This window comes from Heteronotia binoei, chromosome 6 (genome assembly GCF_032191835.1).
Source record: "Heteronotia binoei isolate CCM8104 ecotype False Entrance Well chromosome 6, APGP_CSIRO_Hbin_v1, whole genome shotgun sequence".
NCBI classification, from domain to species: domain Eukaryota; kingdom Metazoa; phylum Chordata; class Lepidosauria; order Squamata; family Gekkonidae; genus Heteronotia; species Heteronotia binoei.
Genome location: NC_083228.1, coordinates 50,050,198 through 50,066,484, shown reverse-complemented (window position 1 = coordinate 50,066,484; position 16,287 = coordinate 50,050,198). Strand labels below are relative to the sequence as shown.

The window sequence follows — 16,287 nt, the reverse complement described above, 5'->3', positions numbered from 1 at the left end:
CAAAGATTATAAGTGATTGGAACTTCAGAATATGAATAGTAATTCTTATTTTTCATGGTATAATGCATTTAAGTGTCAATATATTTTTCATTACAAATATTCTGATCTTTGATTATTCTCTGAATGGATACCAATATATTGCTGGTATTTCTTTTTAAATAGAATAATGAGAGAATATTTTCCTCCTTTCACTCTGAAAATGTTTAGGAGGTAAATCTAAAACTTATGTTAAAAAGTAAAGAAAAGCATATCAGGGTAATCAAGACTCTTCTCTGATATCTGCTTTAAAAGGTTCCTGTGAAGAATTGGAACAAGCATATGTGGGACAGCTCTTCAAAAACTTTAACCCCCTAGAGGATTTCAATAGTAATAATATCTTTTTGTTGTTTTAATATACTGTATTTTTTGGACCATAAGACGCACTCCCCCCCCCCAAATGGGGGGAAAAGTGTGTGCGTCTTATGGTCCGAAGGTACGTACCTTCCGGGGGGGGATCCGCTGCCTCTTCCTCTGATCCGGCGCTTCCCCCATGCCTGCCTGCCTGGCTCCATCTTCTTCAGGCAAGCGCTGGGATCGCTCCACATGGCCCCACCGCAAACCCAGCGCTGGGATCGGAGGGGGGAGGGAGCGATCCCAGCGCTTGCTTTAAACATCACAGCTGAAGCCAGGCACACAGGCAAGGAGGAAGCACCCTCCCCCTCCACAAACCCAGCGCTTTGCGAGCGCCGGCTGTGGAGAGGGCAGTGTTTTAATCATTGATTGGTTTTAATGTGAATTTAATATGGATTTATTGTTTTATTATTGTGTTGTTCACCTTAAATGTTGTTAGCTGCCCTGAGCCTGCTTCGGCGGGGGAGGGCGGGATACAAATAAAATTTTACATTACATTACATTACATTACAGCGTGCTTCCTCCTTGCCTGTGTGCCTGGCTTCAGCTGTGATGTTTAAAGCAAGCGCTGGGATCGGAGGGCGGAGGGAGCAATCCCAGTGCTTGCTTTAAACATCACAGCTGAAGCTAGGCACACAGGCAAGGAGGAAGCACGCTGCCCCCTCCGCAGCCGGCGCTTGCGAAGCGCTGGGTTTGCGGTGGGGCCACGTGGAGCGATCCCAGCACTTGCCTGAAGAAGATGGAGCCAGGCAGGCAGGCGCAGGGGAAGCGCCAGATCGGAGGCAGAGGCAGCGGATCGCCCCCCAGGAGGAAGGTGCGTCCTATCCTCTGGAGCGCCTTGTGGTGCGAAAAAAATGGTAATTTAAATTAAATATGGGTATGAAATCTCCAATGACTTACATGAAAATTATTTGATTTTGGTATGAGTTAGGAGAAACTTATACCCACCAAAAGGCATCTCCCTTCCCCAGAGTGACCCAAAAACAGTGAGCATTGGGCATGGTCAAAATTATTGAAATTCTTGAACAACAACAAAAAAGTGCCTCAGAGTGAAATTGAGGTTGGTGTCTTTTAACTATAACATGATCCAGTTAGATGGGCACTTAATTTTTAGTAGTATCAAGTAATTTAAGTAATTCAGTGGCCTTTAAGAGACTCACATGAGCCAAACAGTTAAACTTCAGGTTACTTAGGTAATGGTTGGGTATAGTTAGAGGGCTGAGTTGGATAAGGCATGTTAAAAAAATAAAGTCTGGGAACAGAGAGTTCTAATCCTAACTGCTGGGCTTCCGTCTGGCTAAAAGGATATGTTAATGCTGAAACTGGACTCTTTTTGTTAGATCCTTTTCTAGGTAGCTGGCTAGGAAGGAGATGAGGCACATAAAAACAAGGTATTTCCAGGATAAGCTTCACAGTGTAAAAAAAGACTTCACTAAATGTTTGCACAAGTAGGTGTCCTGTTATTTTAGAAGCTGTTCAGGTTTGTTATCCCATCTTAACAATTTTGCTTCTAGGTTTTTAAAGGCATGCTCACATTGTTGCTTAACGCCCCCCACCCCCAGCAAAACCATAGAATTCCAGCAAACCAGAGGGATTATAGAATCTTCTTTGGCTGGGCACCTTGATATTCTACCATTATTTCTTCTCATTTTAGCTAAACATTAAATTTACCTTTCAGCTATGTAAACAAATTTGATATTACAGCAAGGGGTCATATCAGTGCTGCGATTTATGGCACATTCAGTTTCCATACAAAGTGAACTAGATGAGAGCAAAATATTGCCACTGTATTTTGAACAAAGTATTGCAAACTGGAGGAATTCTGAGATATGCAGACAAGGTGCACACATTTATTAATGAGTTTTTAATTATGTTTTTCAAAAATGCCTACATATACTCCTATATATCCTTTAATTCATAGATTTAATACAGATCTCTAGTTCTAGTTCCAAAAAACTGTCTTTTCTGTTCTTTTCCTTTTTATTTCTTCCTTTCTTTTTTACCAGCAAACTATTTACAGATTTTATACTGAACGTTCCAGTGAGCCGTCTCACAATTCAGAAGCTGTACTGCTTGATTGAAATAGTTCACAGTGACCTTTTCACACAGCATGGTAAGGAAAAATCAAAGAATCTTTAAAGAATCATTAAATTGTCACACTATTTGTTATCTGCCAGTCTTTGTCAATGTGAGCTGTGGCTCACTGCAGATAGTATTTGAGTTTGTAGCCAATAAAAATCACTGTGTTACTAGTATAAAAAGGTACATAGCTCTAGGGGAAAAGTAATATAGAATATTGTATTAATTTTGGGAACTCTGGTTTGGAAATGATACTCCTGTCCCCATTATTCAGGATTAATTTCACATGTATACAAATATTTATTTAAACCCTTTAAATCCTGCTTTTAGCACAAAGTACTCCAACAGCTTATAAGATATAAAAGTATTTTATAATAAAATACTTTAAAAAATCTATATACTGCTAGGAATTCAGAAGCTTCATTGTTAGTCTCAGACATGTTGGAACTAGTCGTTTTTTAGACAGAGTACCCTTAAACTCTTTAATAAGTTTTTCTGAAGCTTCTATAGTCTTTCCCCCAATTCTTGAGGGATGTCCATCCGCAATGTGACTGTTCCTAGTGACACCCTGGAATCATTTGTTTTGAGCTGTAAGTAGCCTCTTTCCTTATTGCTTGCTGTTTTATACCTGGCCCTACCCCTATTTCTCCAGAAACTGAAGTATCAAGCAATTGATCTTCTTCGTGGTCTCTGTGCTTCACACTCATGGGATAGAGCGCCTGCGCCGATCCCCGAATCGGTACCTAAAAAGACTGGGATTTCTTCGCGCTCGGCACCATTTACCTAAATAAACGATCTTATGATTTGTAGAAGTTATATGTGCAGTTTTTCCAGTGGTTTTGATCACCCTGGTACTGTAATTATTGAAGGCTGTGTTAAAGTTAAAATGGATTAAGGGCCAGATTGAGACACTTGGGTCTCAAAGCAAAGATTGCTTACCTATAATGTGAATGTAATTCACCTTTCTCACTAGCTGAGTTGGTGAACTGAGTTGGAGAGTGATGCCATGTATTTATTTATTTGATTTTTAAACCACCTTCTCCCATACTTGGGGCTCAGGGCAGTGTACATCTTGTATTATAGTTTCACGTGGCGTGGAAACTGGGACAAGTGCGCTGTGGTTGCAGATTTAATTTAGGATTTGGCAAATGTATATTTTCTCAGTTCTGCTCAGTTGTTGTCATATTGTTTCATTATGTATTGAATTCTGCTCCCGTAGTCTTTTGGCAAGAAAGTAGAATTTTCAGAAGCAGATAATGATTTTTTTTGCAAGGACGAAGCTTATTCCTTTGCGATCTATATATTTTTAAAAATAATAAAACAAATGGCTACCCCCAAAGGTACCACTCGGATGTTGGCAACCGAAATTTCACTGCCTCAGTGACAGCTTAATTGCTTTACATAAAGAGAAAAGAACAATTTGAACTGGGGAAAAAATCAGTGGGAAAGCAGTAGCTGATTTGGATTTTGAACACTACAGAACTAGTTTGAAAACAGTAGAACAAAGTAGGAGTCAAGTAGTACCTTTAAGACCAACAAAGTTTTATTCAGAATGTAAGCTTTTGTATGCATGCATACTTGTTCAGACAAGGGAATGGGGTAGAGTGAGCAGAACTACATATAGCTGGTGGGTTAAGAGTGTAAAGTGATACAAAGTTAGGATCAAATGCCAAAATTAGTTTGAAAGCAGTAAGCATTGGGATGAACATAAGAACATAAGAGAAGCCATGTTGGATCAGGCCAACGGCCCATCAAGTCCAACACTCTGTGTCACACAGTGGCAAAAAAATTTATATACACACATACACTGTGGCTAATAGCCACTGATGGACCTGTGCTCCATATTTTTATCAGAGTTTCAGAAGACATTCCACCCCATTTTTTACTTCAAATGTTTACTTGCAAATGAACATCTAGCTGAAGCCACCTCAGATGGTAGTGGTAATTTTAAAAGATTTCCCTGGAAGTTCATTCAAATGTATTAATTGCCTGAAATAAATACCTGACATGTTATTCATGAGGCCTGTGGGGCTTATATTTATTTATTTATTTGGGATTTATATCCCGCCCTTCCCACGAATGGCTCAGGGCGGCTTCCAACAGTTAATCAAACATAAAATTTAAACAATTTCAAGTATAAAACAGTTAAATATTTAAACAGTTAAAAACATTAAAAACAGAGTAATTCAGTTTCCTGTAAACAGATGGCTGGCCAGTTACCTCAAGTTGTCATCCTAGCTAAATATAGGCTAGGTATAGGCTAGCCGGAAGAGGGTCGTCTTACAGGCCCTGCGGAACTGCGCCAAGTCCCGCAGGGCCCTCACCTCTTCCGGCAGCTGATTCCACCATACGGGGCCCATAACGGAGAAAGCCCTTTCCCTGGTGGCTTTCAGACGGGCTTCTTTTGGCCCGGGGATAGTGAGGAGATTTTGTGTTCCTGACCTCAGTGCTCTCTGGGGAACATGTGGGGAGAGACGGTCCTTCAGGTAGGCAGGTCCCAGGCCATATAGGGCTTTAAAGGTAATAACCAGCACCTTGTACCGGACTCGGTATATCACTGGAAGCCAGTGCAGAGTCCGGAGACCCGGCTGGATGTGTTCGCACTTTGGGAGACCCAATAACAGCCGGGCCGCGGCATTCTGAACCAGCTGCAGTTTCCGGGTCCGAGACAAGGGCAGCCCCATGTAGAGGGCATTGCAGTAGTCCAACCTTGAGGTGACCGTAGCATGGATCACTGTTGCCAGGTCGTCGTGCTCCAGAAAGGGGGCCAGCTGCCTTGCCCGCCTAAGATGAAAAAATGCGGACTTGGCAGCGGCTGCTATCTGAGCCTCCATCTTTAAGGAAGGCTCCAATAGCACCCCCAAGCTCTTGACCCTGTCCGCCGCCGTGAGCGGCGCACCATCAAAAGCCGGCAGGGGGATCCCCCTCCCCGGGCCGCGGCGGCCCAAGCAAAGGACCTCTGTCTTCGTAGGATTTAACTTCAGCCCACTCAGTTATATATGAGTAGATTTTCTGCTGTTCATGGTAGGTGTGAGTTACACAGCTGTATAGAGCAGGAGAGGAGCAATGATTCAGGGGGAGGAAGAAAACAGAGGGCAATGTGCCTTAAATTTTGCAAACATGCATACAGTATGGACCGCTACAAAGTAAGTTGCAATGTGTCCTAGCTTTTACGATCAAATGTGCTGTTCCAGATCTCTAAAAATTGATCTGCGCATTCAGTGTGCAATCTGTAAATTTCCCTGAATGTACAGAGGTGCTCTTACCAGCATTCATCTAAAACATTTAAGCATTTTAATGCAATATTTTCTCTCATCAGACTATAATCAAGTACAAATATTAACCAAATGTAACATTTGAAAATTACACATATCAAATGAAGGAATATAATGGGTCACAGTAAAATATTTGATTTGTAAATATTAAGTCAATGACAGAAAATATGCATATTATTAGTGTGCAAAGTTCTCATATTTATTACATTGAAAGTCCCGTGAACAAGAAATACCTCTAAATGTCAGTTCCAAAGTTAATAATAGGGCATCTCATTCTCCTCTTGCACACAGCCAACTAATGAGTGCCTGAACTACCTTGTTTCCCCGAAAATAAGACACTGTCTTATATTTATTTTTTCTCAAGAAGACACACTAGGGCTTATTTTCAGGGGATGTCTTATTTTTTATTAAGTATAATGCAACAATCTACATTTATTCAAATACAGTTAAGTCATCTTCTTCTGGAACATCGTCATAACTCTCCAGATCCGGAATTCCATCCTGAATTTTTTGCGACTCCATTTCCTTTAGAACCATTGGCCCCAATCTTTCATGTCGAGCAATAGAGCTGTCATTAAATGAGTAGCTCTTATCCATGTAACCTGCTCGGAGTGCATTGGTAACACTGTCAGTGATTTTATTCCACGAATTCTTCACCCAAATCATGACCTCTTGCATGCTAGGCTTCACAAAGTTTCCACGCTGATTTCTTGTCATTCTATTTTCAATGTAGTTGTTAATTTTCATACGCAAATGGTCTTTGAATGGCTTGTTTATTGCAATATCAAGAGTCTGCAGATAGGCAGTCATTCCTGCGGGAATCTATTTTTTTCTCTGCAAGGAAGTTCTTCATTCTTTAGCACGGTGAGTGCTGGCTGAATCCCTGACTAGCAGACCTCTTTGGCCACCTCGCAAAACAAGTGGCAGCATTAAATCAAGCCACTTCCTTATAACTGCTTGTGTGCACCAGGCTTTTTTTGTTTCAAGAACATAAATGCCAGAAATATGTTCAATCTTATCTTTCTTGCCTTTAGTGATGATAAGAGGTGTAGCTTTCTTTCCATCCAGATGGAAAAATGGCCAAAATACAGGTAACACGTGAACTTTCGTGACCGGTGGAGGGAACGTAGATTGAGGAGGCACCCCTCTGTTCAATTGTTGTTTGGGCTCCTTGACCCATAAACACTGCAGTTTCATCCATAGCAATCATGTTGCAAGGTTGGTATTTAGAAAAGTTGATGCCATCAACAAAGGACTTGAATGCAAGTGCTCTTTTAATAACTTCTGCATCTTCCAACTTAAACAGTGTTGTTGATTTTCTTAGAGACAGTTCATATCGCTGAAGGAAGCCATCCAGCCAGTGTTGTGATGCTTTGAATTCTGGGGATATTTCTAACTGTGGTTCCATTGGAAGGGCAAATGCTTGAATGTCAGCCCTGCGCACAACCAAAGCCTTTGCTCTCCTGTCAGCAATCCATTCACAGATTATGTTTTCCAGCTCAGGAAATAAAGGTTGCCGACCTGAACCACACTTGCGTTTCTTAGCATTTCCTCTGTCCACATGTAGAATGAGGTTAACGTATTCTGCCCGCCATTTTCGGACCATTCGGATATCCAACTTCTTCTTCTTCTTCGCAGAAAGCCGTAAGATTCTTGCCCTGGGAGTCCTCGACAATTCCTTTCTTGTACTCAACAGAATAGCTCTTTCTTTTTGCACTCATCTTGTCTAGGGGTACAGATACTCAGGAAAAGCAGAGATAGGCCAGCAAAGCAGATGTGTAAGGACTGAATTATTTTTTTGGAATCCAGCAAGCACTGGGTCCAATCTGCACAGTGGAGCTGGGATGATCTCTCTGGGCTCAGTAGCAGACTACTTGCTGAAGCTTTCCCCCTATCCCCTGGTGTTTGTGGTGGGGGGTGAGAGACGCCCACTGACTATTGTTGGTCGGTGCTGGGGAGCAGCAGCTTTACTGGTGTTTCTGTAGGGTGAGAGAGGCCCACAGACTGTTGCTGGACTGGTGCTGGGTAAAATAGCAGCCACAGCTTTCCTTCTTCCCCCTGGCGACACACAATATGATAAAAAAAGCGGAGCGTCCTGCTCCTCATTTCACTAAGGAGACTTTCACTGTAGAGACCTCCAGTCTCTATGTCTCCGTCTCCACCTGAAGCCTCAGCGTGCATAGGATGGCCGGGACTTGACAGGGGGATCCAACCTTGTTGGTGGGGCTGGTACTAGTGATGCGTGAACTCCTTTCCCCTAGCCGTTCGCGCGTGTGCAATAGGATGCCTGCGACCGCGGTTACCACACGTGCACCCGCGCATGTGCGAACGGCTAGGAGAAAGGAGTGATGTGGTTGCCACTCGTGCATCCGCACAAGTGCGAACGGCTCAGAGAAAGGAGTTGTAGCAGATAAAAGGTATTTCAGTCTTCCTTACCTCTCCGTGCCGAAATGCATGGTGTGGCTATGCAGATATGCTGCATAGCCACGCCCATCACTAGGTCTTATTATCGGGGTAGGGCTTATATTTAACAAATGCATAGAAATACTGCTAGGGCTTATTTTTGGGGTAGGTCTTATTTTCGGGGAAACACGGTAGCAAACTTGGTTTCCCTGAAAACTGGAATTCTGTGTAATGCTTTATTTCCAGTAAGGAATCTGATATGCAGGGAAGCACAAAGTATACTTTGCCAGTTCAGATGTAATTGCAAGTCCATTCATTAGTTTACTATTTACGTAACAACAGCCAATAGCTTGCCACCTGAGTCTTAAAAGTTGAATTTTAGGCTGTCTTTGGGGGAATGTTGATTTTATCAGTTGTAAACAAGGATCTCAGGTTGCCTTCTTCAAAGTGTTACCTTTTAAAAAACCAAACCTCAGCTGATTATTCTTCAGCCTGGATAAAAAGTGGTGTGGATCCCATCCTTATCTTACTACTACTGAGCAAAGTTTATTTAAACATTTATATAAATAAATATTGGAGAAATTTAAAGCCCCTTTGAAGAAACAGCCACTTAAATTGGAGGAAGCTTATTTTCCTTTATGGGATCGCTCTCTGGATAGGTTCCTTTAACCAATATGTTGAGCAGATCCACACAACGTTTTTGCAACGTATCCTTGGAGTGCCAAACTGTAGCTATGCAGCCATGTGTTAAGAGAGAGGACAGCACCTCCTAGTGACTAGAGCCTGGCTGTTGACCTTGAAATTTTGGTTGTGCCTCTATTTTAGAACAAAACCCAATAGCTATGTCCTTTTGTCTTTGCTGGACTCATTTACATCTAACTGGCCAGTCTCAATACTGAGGAAAATACAATCAATTGGTATTTCCCTTGATTCTTTGATCATGTTAGATCAGAGGCTCCCAAACTTATTTGGCCTAACGCCCCCTTTTCAGAAAAAAAGTTATGCAGTGCCCCCTGGAAACCTACCTTCAAGAAGTGGACTAAAAAATGCAGTGACGTATTTGCACACAGGGTAAGCAAAGACGTTTTAAGAAGAAGACACTTTGAAGCTTGAAATTCTAAAATTATTTTATAAAATCATTCATAGTAACATTCCCATACACAGAGAATTTTTGAAATTTCTTTATAATTATTATTCACCTTCCCCTTGTCAGATCCAACTAATGCAATGGGAAGGTGCCCCGCCCAGCCGCTTTCAACCTGAAAGCAGCAGGCAGTGGTAAAATGGGGCGCTCTTTGGAGGCTTCCTTGGAAGCCTCTGACAAATGCAGGCAATGTTTGCCCTGCAAACAAAAATGGCAGCATGGCAGCACCGCCTGGGGCTCTTAGCTTGCCTGCTGGCTGGCGCAATCATGCCACAAGGAAAGGGGGAGTAAGGGGGTGCCCAGCAGTGTCCCCTAGCAGGGTGAGACCCTAGGTGGTCGCATACCCGCCTACTCCCATGTGCTGGCCGTGCAGAAGACACTCTGACCGATTTCGCACTTGTCTTATTCCTCTCTCAAGCTCCTCTTCTCAGCAGGGATTCCCTCCGATTTCACACTATCTGCCCTGGGGCTGCAGCTAGCTTTGGCTTTTTTGCGCTGCAAACAGAAACCTCTAAAACCCAGTTTCTGTTTGTGGTGCAGAAAAGCGGACGCTAGCTGCAACCCCGGGGCAGATAGTGTGAAATTGGAGGGAAGCCCCACTGAGAAGAGGAGCTTGAGAGCGGCGTAAGATGAGTGGGAAATTGGTCTCTGTGTCTGGGGCATTGCGGTTGGCTGAAATTAACAGAAGCAACCACCTGGTGACCAGAGCACTGCAAGAAGACGCTCTGCATAAAACCTTGTGAAGAGCAAGCTACATGTTGAAACTCTTCAGAGAAGTTTGTGTAATTGCCTTAGTGCTTCCACTGTCCTGACTTGAACTGTATTGCTGAGAGAGAAACTGCAAGCAACCTTGAGAAGCTACTAGCTATAGCAAGTATTGGTTAGGATAGACTAGTAAGGTTTTTTTGTTTCTGTCTTTCTTGTTCGTCTGTACACCTCTATTTTTTTATTCTTGTAAATAAACTGTATCCTTATATTTTAATTGGAAGAAGTTCTGGTCATTACTAGTCTAATTGGGTGAATTTGCACTAAGTAGCAGACAAAAAGGAACCCTCTATTTTTGTTAATTGGATTTTTTTCTCTAAATTAGAAATTCTGGACCCCTCACAGAAACGTGATGTTTTGACACCTCCCACCCTCTTCTCTTCTCCCTTTATGCTTCCATTGCCCCCTTATTTTTATTCACCACCCCCCAATTGCATCCAAAGCTATTACCGCCCCCCCTGGATCATTCCAGCGCCCCCAGGGGGCAATATCGCCCACTTTGGGAAACACTGTGTTAGATGTACCTCAGATACTCAGATCACTGAGACAGAGGCTCCTGGATATCAAAATACAAGACTCTTTGTTCTAGTGTTACTGCTCCTCTCTGAAACTTTACATAATGTTGAGTAATGGGCTTACAGTGGCCTATCTTTAACAGCTCACAGTCCCATTGTTACAATGAGCTTTCATGCTTGCATGCTTTGATGCTTTGCCATCAGCAGTTCTTCATAGCAAATCTGCAAATGTCCCTTACCCTGAAAGGTCTTGTCTCTGTAGTAGCAGGAAATCAGAGTCGATTGCCCACATCTTGCTCAGTTGTGAATTTTATCCAGGGGTCATTTTGTAGAAAAATAGGTGGTGGAACTCATTAGCATAACTCATTAGCATATGTGCCCCTCCACCAGCAAAAAGCAAACCCAACTCAAGAAAGGAGAGCCCCAGGCAAGCAAGGCCTGCTTGAGCTGTCTAGAGATCCAGCCAGCCCAAGCAGGCTTCGTTCACCTGGGACTCTCCATGGCCGCTGCCCCACAGTCAAAAGGCCTACAAACCACTTGCCACCCAAAATCAAATAAGAAGTGGAGAAAGGGTTAATGAGGACTGCTGGGGGTGTAGCAAAACCCATGGTGGCTGGCTGGCTGCCCCTCTTCTAATCCAGGGATTGTTATACAGCTGCACCTAATATTCAGTGGACAAGGTAGACAGGGGGGCATCAGAAAAGTTCAGGAGCTGTGCTCCTGTGAGCCCTGCTGAATTCAAGGTCTGATTTTTATCATAAAATATGTGATGTTGTAATTAGACCTCTTTCGTACAACAGACACAGCTATTCATAAGAGAGACATGTCTTTCCTTTTGTTACACCAGTGGTCTCATACTACTTTCTCAGTAGTGAGGTACCTCTTGATTGCTATGAAGATTAGAGAATGGAAGGTTAAAGCTCTGGTGGGTTGACTGTTTTCTGTATATAAGAAAATCTGTGATTTATGTTATTTTTAAAAATATGCCAATAAAGGTATTTACTGACTGAGCATAACCTTGTAAAAATCTCAGAATTAATTGTTTTAAACTATATTTTAAGAATAATTTAAACAAAAGAGAAAACAGAATCAAGTCAAATTTCGTTACAGAAAATGTCATCTATGGAGGTAGACAGGCATATCTAATCTTCCCTTTCCTCTTTTGCTAGACCTGGCCTCTGGAGAACAGGTCTATTCTCCCTTTTCCAATAGATTGCTAGACTTGGCCTCTGGAAAAGAGGTCTACCTATCCTTTTCCACTATAATGGTAGACCTGGCCTCAGACTGTTGTCCTGCATTGAGTCATAGAAAATCTACTAGTACTTGAGGAAGGGGGACTGCTTGCAGTCTACTTTGAGGTTTTTAAAAAAGTAAAATATGACAGATTTACATGTCAAGTATAAAAGAGGTGGAGCAATCATTATCAGAACCCTGCCTAATTGAACAAACAGGAAGTTACTTAAATGTTATCAACCTGCTCAAACTACTTATTTATTTAAATATTTATATCCCACTTTCACCTGTGACTCAAGGCAGCTTACAAATCATACTGAAAAACATAATAGGGGTGTGTAAAAAAAATCGACCTTCCCCTTCCTCTTCCATTATAGCCTGTGGAGACCTTTATGGTCAATGGGCCCCACAGACTATAATGGAGAATTTATCTGGGGCTCTGGAGGGCTTTTTTATGAGGCAGAGGCACCAGATTTGCTGCATAGCTGCTGGTGTCTCTCCTCAACCCTCCTCCTCCCAAGTTTCAGAAAGACTGGACAAGGAGATCCAGTTCTGTGGGCCCTAGAAGAAGGTGCTTCCATATTCCATTGTTTCCAATAGAGAGAAAATGCTTGTGAGCTGGATGCTAAAATCCCTGAGCTGTCAGCTAAAATTGTGTGCATCAGCACTCCCTAGTGTAGCTTGGAGGGAACAATGGTTGTGACTGGCCCAAGATCACCCAACCAGCTTCCATTTCACAAGTGGTGTTTGAATCTGAATTGCCCAGATGCTTGTCCTAGACCTTAGCCCCTACAGTGCCAGGGTGTCAGACTCATTTGTTAGAAGGGCCAGATCTGACATAAATGGGACTTTGTGGGGCCGAGCCATGCATGTCATAAAATGTAATGCCAGATAGTGGAGATACAGAGTTTCTAAAGGACACAGGCAAACACAATTGAAGATATTATTTTTAACTTAAAATACAAACATGCTTAAAAGTCTTGCAATATTTTATTTAAAACAGAAAGATGGAGGAATAGTGGAATTTTGCAATGCAATATTAAAATAAAACATCAAGAAAAAGCACAAGGATCACAGCAGAAAACTAAAAATATAAACTGCTCTCAGCCTGGGGAAACATAAAATGTCAGGGCATTGCAAGCTTCTCCCCCCCCCCCCCATCAAAGACAATAAAGATATTGATTACAGTTTACTCTATTATTCTTTTAGTTATGCATCATTCCATCTGCATTGCAGTGGGTTCCATGTTACCATAAGAACTGGACTCATGGCTCTGTTCCACAAAATCACATGAAAACAAATTATTACTGGAAGATTTCTCTCTCTCTCTTTTTTTTACCTCCATAACTGGATATGGCAGACTCACTGAAGCCTTTTATTGTGCAGGAAAAATACTTTAGAATTAAATAAATTTAATTTAATCCTACTTTAAAGAAATGTTCTTCCATTCCCCCCCTTGGCCTTGTATTGTGTAATTTGTAGCTGGTATAAGACTCTAGTTCTGCTTCTGTTATTTATTGAATAACAATGATGAATGGTCTTTGCTAATAAAAAAAGCATCAGTAGTTTTTTTTTTGATGCTGATACAATTCTACAATAAAATTAGGCTGTGTTTGCCTATTCCATAGGAAGGTTGTCATACTAAATAACATCTTTTGTCTCCTCCACCAACATCCACATTGCCATATGTATTAAATTTGATTAAATTGCTTAAGGTTAGTATTTCCACTGTTACTGAAAAAAAAAATGAAAAATTGCCATGATAATATAGATGGCTTTTGCATGTTTTTGTGGGTTGAGTGGGTGGGTTTGCACAAAATAGTATCGTTGAATTCAGTATTAATGTGTTAGATACTATTAAATATTGGACTCCGTACCACATGAAAAGGTTTGATATGTGTTTCTGGTATACAGTCTAGTTCCTATTGCTGAAATGGTACCATTTCCACTAATTTCCATTAATTTATTTGCTTCATTTATACTGTCTTTCTCCCCAGTGGGAACAGTGGCTTACTTCAGTCAGATCTGGTCTTCCAGATCTTTCATAGTTCACAATACCGATTACAGGTCACTTTGATTCAGTATGAATTTACATTGATAAGGGGAAATGTAAGTTGCAAGTGAGAGTGCATAGGTATCTTTATTATATAATGGTCTCCTCTTTAGTTTTGAGTTTATGTGAATACTACAGTATAATAATTGTTGTTGTTTTTCAGTCGCACAGTTGAGTTCGACTCTTTGTGACCCCAGGCCCTCCTGTCTTCCACCATCCTCCGAAATCTGCTCAAATTCGTGTTTGTTACATCAGTAACACTGTCCAGCCATCCCATCTTTTGCCGTCCCCTTCTTCTTTTGCCTTCTGTCTTTCCTAGCATCAGGATCTTTTCCAGGGAGTGCTCTCTTCTCATTTGGTGGCCAAAGAATTTGAGCTTCAGCATCTGACCTTTCAGGGAACAGTCTGAGTTGATTTCCCTTAGGACTGACTGATTTGATCTTCTTACAGTCCAAGGGACTCTTAAGAGTCTTCTCCAGCACCACAGCTCAAAAGCATCTATTCTTTTGCGCTCAGCTTTCCTTATGGTCCAGCTCTCATAGCCTTACATTACTACTGGGAATACCATTGCTTTGACTATACGGACTTTTGTTGGCAGGGTGATGTCTCTACTTTTTATTATACTGCCCAGGTTCACCATAGCTGTCCTCCCAAGGAGCAAACATCTTTTAATTTCATGGCTACAGTCACTATCTGCAGTGATCTTGGATCCCAGAAATGTGAAGTCTGTCACTACTTCCATGTCTTCCCCTTGTATTTGCCAAGGTGTGATGAGGCCAGATGCCATGATCTTAGTTTTTGATGTTGAGTTTCAAGCCTACTTTTGTGCTCTCCTCCTTCACCCTCAACAAGAGGTTCTTTGGGTCCTCCTCACTTTCTGCCATTAGAATAGTGTCATCTGCATATCTGAGGTTGTTGATGTTTTTCCCGGCAATCTTAATTCCGGCTTGTGCTTCATCGAGGTCAGCATTCCACATGATGAACTCTGCATATAAATTAAATAAGCAGGGTGACAATATACATCCTTGTCGAACTTGTTTCTTATTCTAAACCAATCAGTTGTTCAGTTAAACCGTTCAGTTGTTCCATATCCTCTGAAGTCTGCTCAAATTCGTGTTTGTTACACTAGGGAGTGCTCTCTTCTCATTTGGTGGCCAAAGTATTTGAGCTTCAGCATCTGACTTTCCAGGGAACAGTCTGGGTTGATTTCCCTTAGGACTGACTGATTTGATCTTCTTGCAGTTTGAACATTCCTTGGCATTACTCTTCTTTGGAATTAGACTATAAACTGATTTTTTTTCCAATCTTGTGGCCACTGTTGTGTTTTCCAAATTTGTTGATATAATGTGTGCATCACTTTAACAGCATCATCTTTTAGGACTTTGAATAGCTTAACTGGGATACCATCATCTCCACTCACTTTGTTGTAATACTTTATAATAATTAGTCTACCTTTTTAGGTTTCAAGCATTTCTAAATTTCTTCTCAAGCATGAAATGATAAATAGGGGTTGTGTTTTCTGATTGCTAGAGATTGCTTGCCCGTAAGTGACCGTGGAACATATGCCATTTATATGAGCTCTTGCTGTTTTAATTTTCATTAAAAGTGTTAATTGGTTTAAGTACTCTCTAATGTCAAAGAAATTGTTAATCAGCATTCACTGAGTTTAACATGACCAGCAAAATATCAAATTCCTCCTTTCAGAATATAGTGTTTTAAAAAGGGCTTTAAATGTGGTGATTCAACAACTTACATGGATCTGTGTTTGAGTGAAACACTTTTGCTTTGGCTGATGCTTTTCTGAACATCTGTTTAAAAAAAGATTAATACTTTATTCTAGTAAATGTTCATCTGACATTAATCATTGTGGGTTAGGGCTGGGTAACAGAGGATGAACAGATGTTGAAGTATTGTTCCCTATGATTATAGTCTCATACTTACGAGTTATCTTTGTCCTTTGGGTTGTGAACAAGAGCATAATCCTACAGACAATAGATATTTTTCAAGGTCACTCATTAATCAGTGTTGGAAAATGCACGTGACAATAGTTTGATGCTTTTTAGCATTTACTCTTCTGCACAATTTGCTTATCACTGTGTCCTGATAATGAAAGTAAGAAAAAGGACATACTGCACAAAGTTTTAAATAGCTTATTTTTTTAAAATACATGATATTGACAAAATACTATAGGCAGACAATTCCTGAATTGCTGGCTTTGTTATTGATCTGAATTGTAATGCTTTCCACATAGTTTGACAGTTAAGTGCAGAAAGTGAGCCCCAGATTTGAAAATTTCAAAAAAGGAAGTACTGGATCCAGTGGATTCAGAAAAGGAAGTGCTGGATCCAAAGGAAGTCCACTTGTAGAAATTTCCCACCAGCTCATTGTGCTCCTTGAAACAGTGCTGCCATAAATTTGGTGACCCACCGC

The 16,287-nt window shown here is 41.3% G+C and overlaps 1 protein-coding gene across 2 annotated transcripts in view; it reads left to right on the top strand.

Moving 5' to 3' along the window:
* The window catches only part of DOCK1 (dedicator of cytokinesis 1), a 550,707-nt gene that overhangs the window by 143,040 nt on the left and 391,380 nt on the right, over nucleotides 1-16,287 (top strand). For both annotated transcript variants that reach the window (XM_060241424.1, XM_060241423.1), the window contains exon 25: nucleotides 2,397-2,503. In XM_060241424.1, coding sequence (XP_060097407.1) covers nucleotides 2,397-2,503 — 107 coding nt within the window. The remainder of the gene's footprint in view (nucleotides 1-2,396; nucleotides 2,504-16,287) is intronic.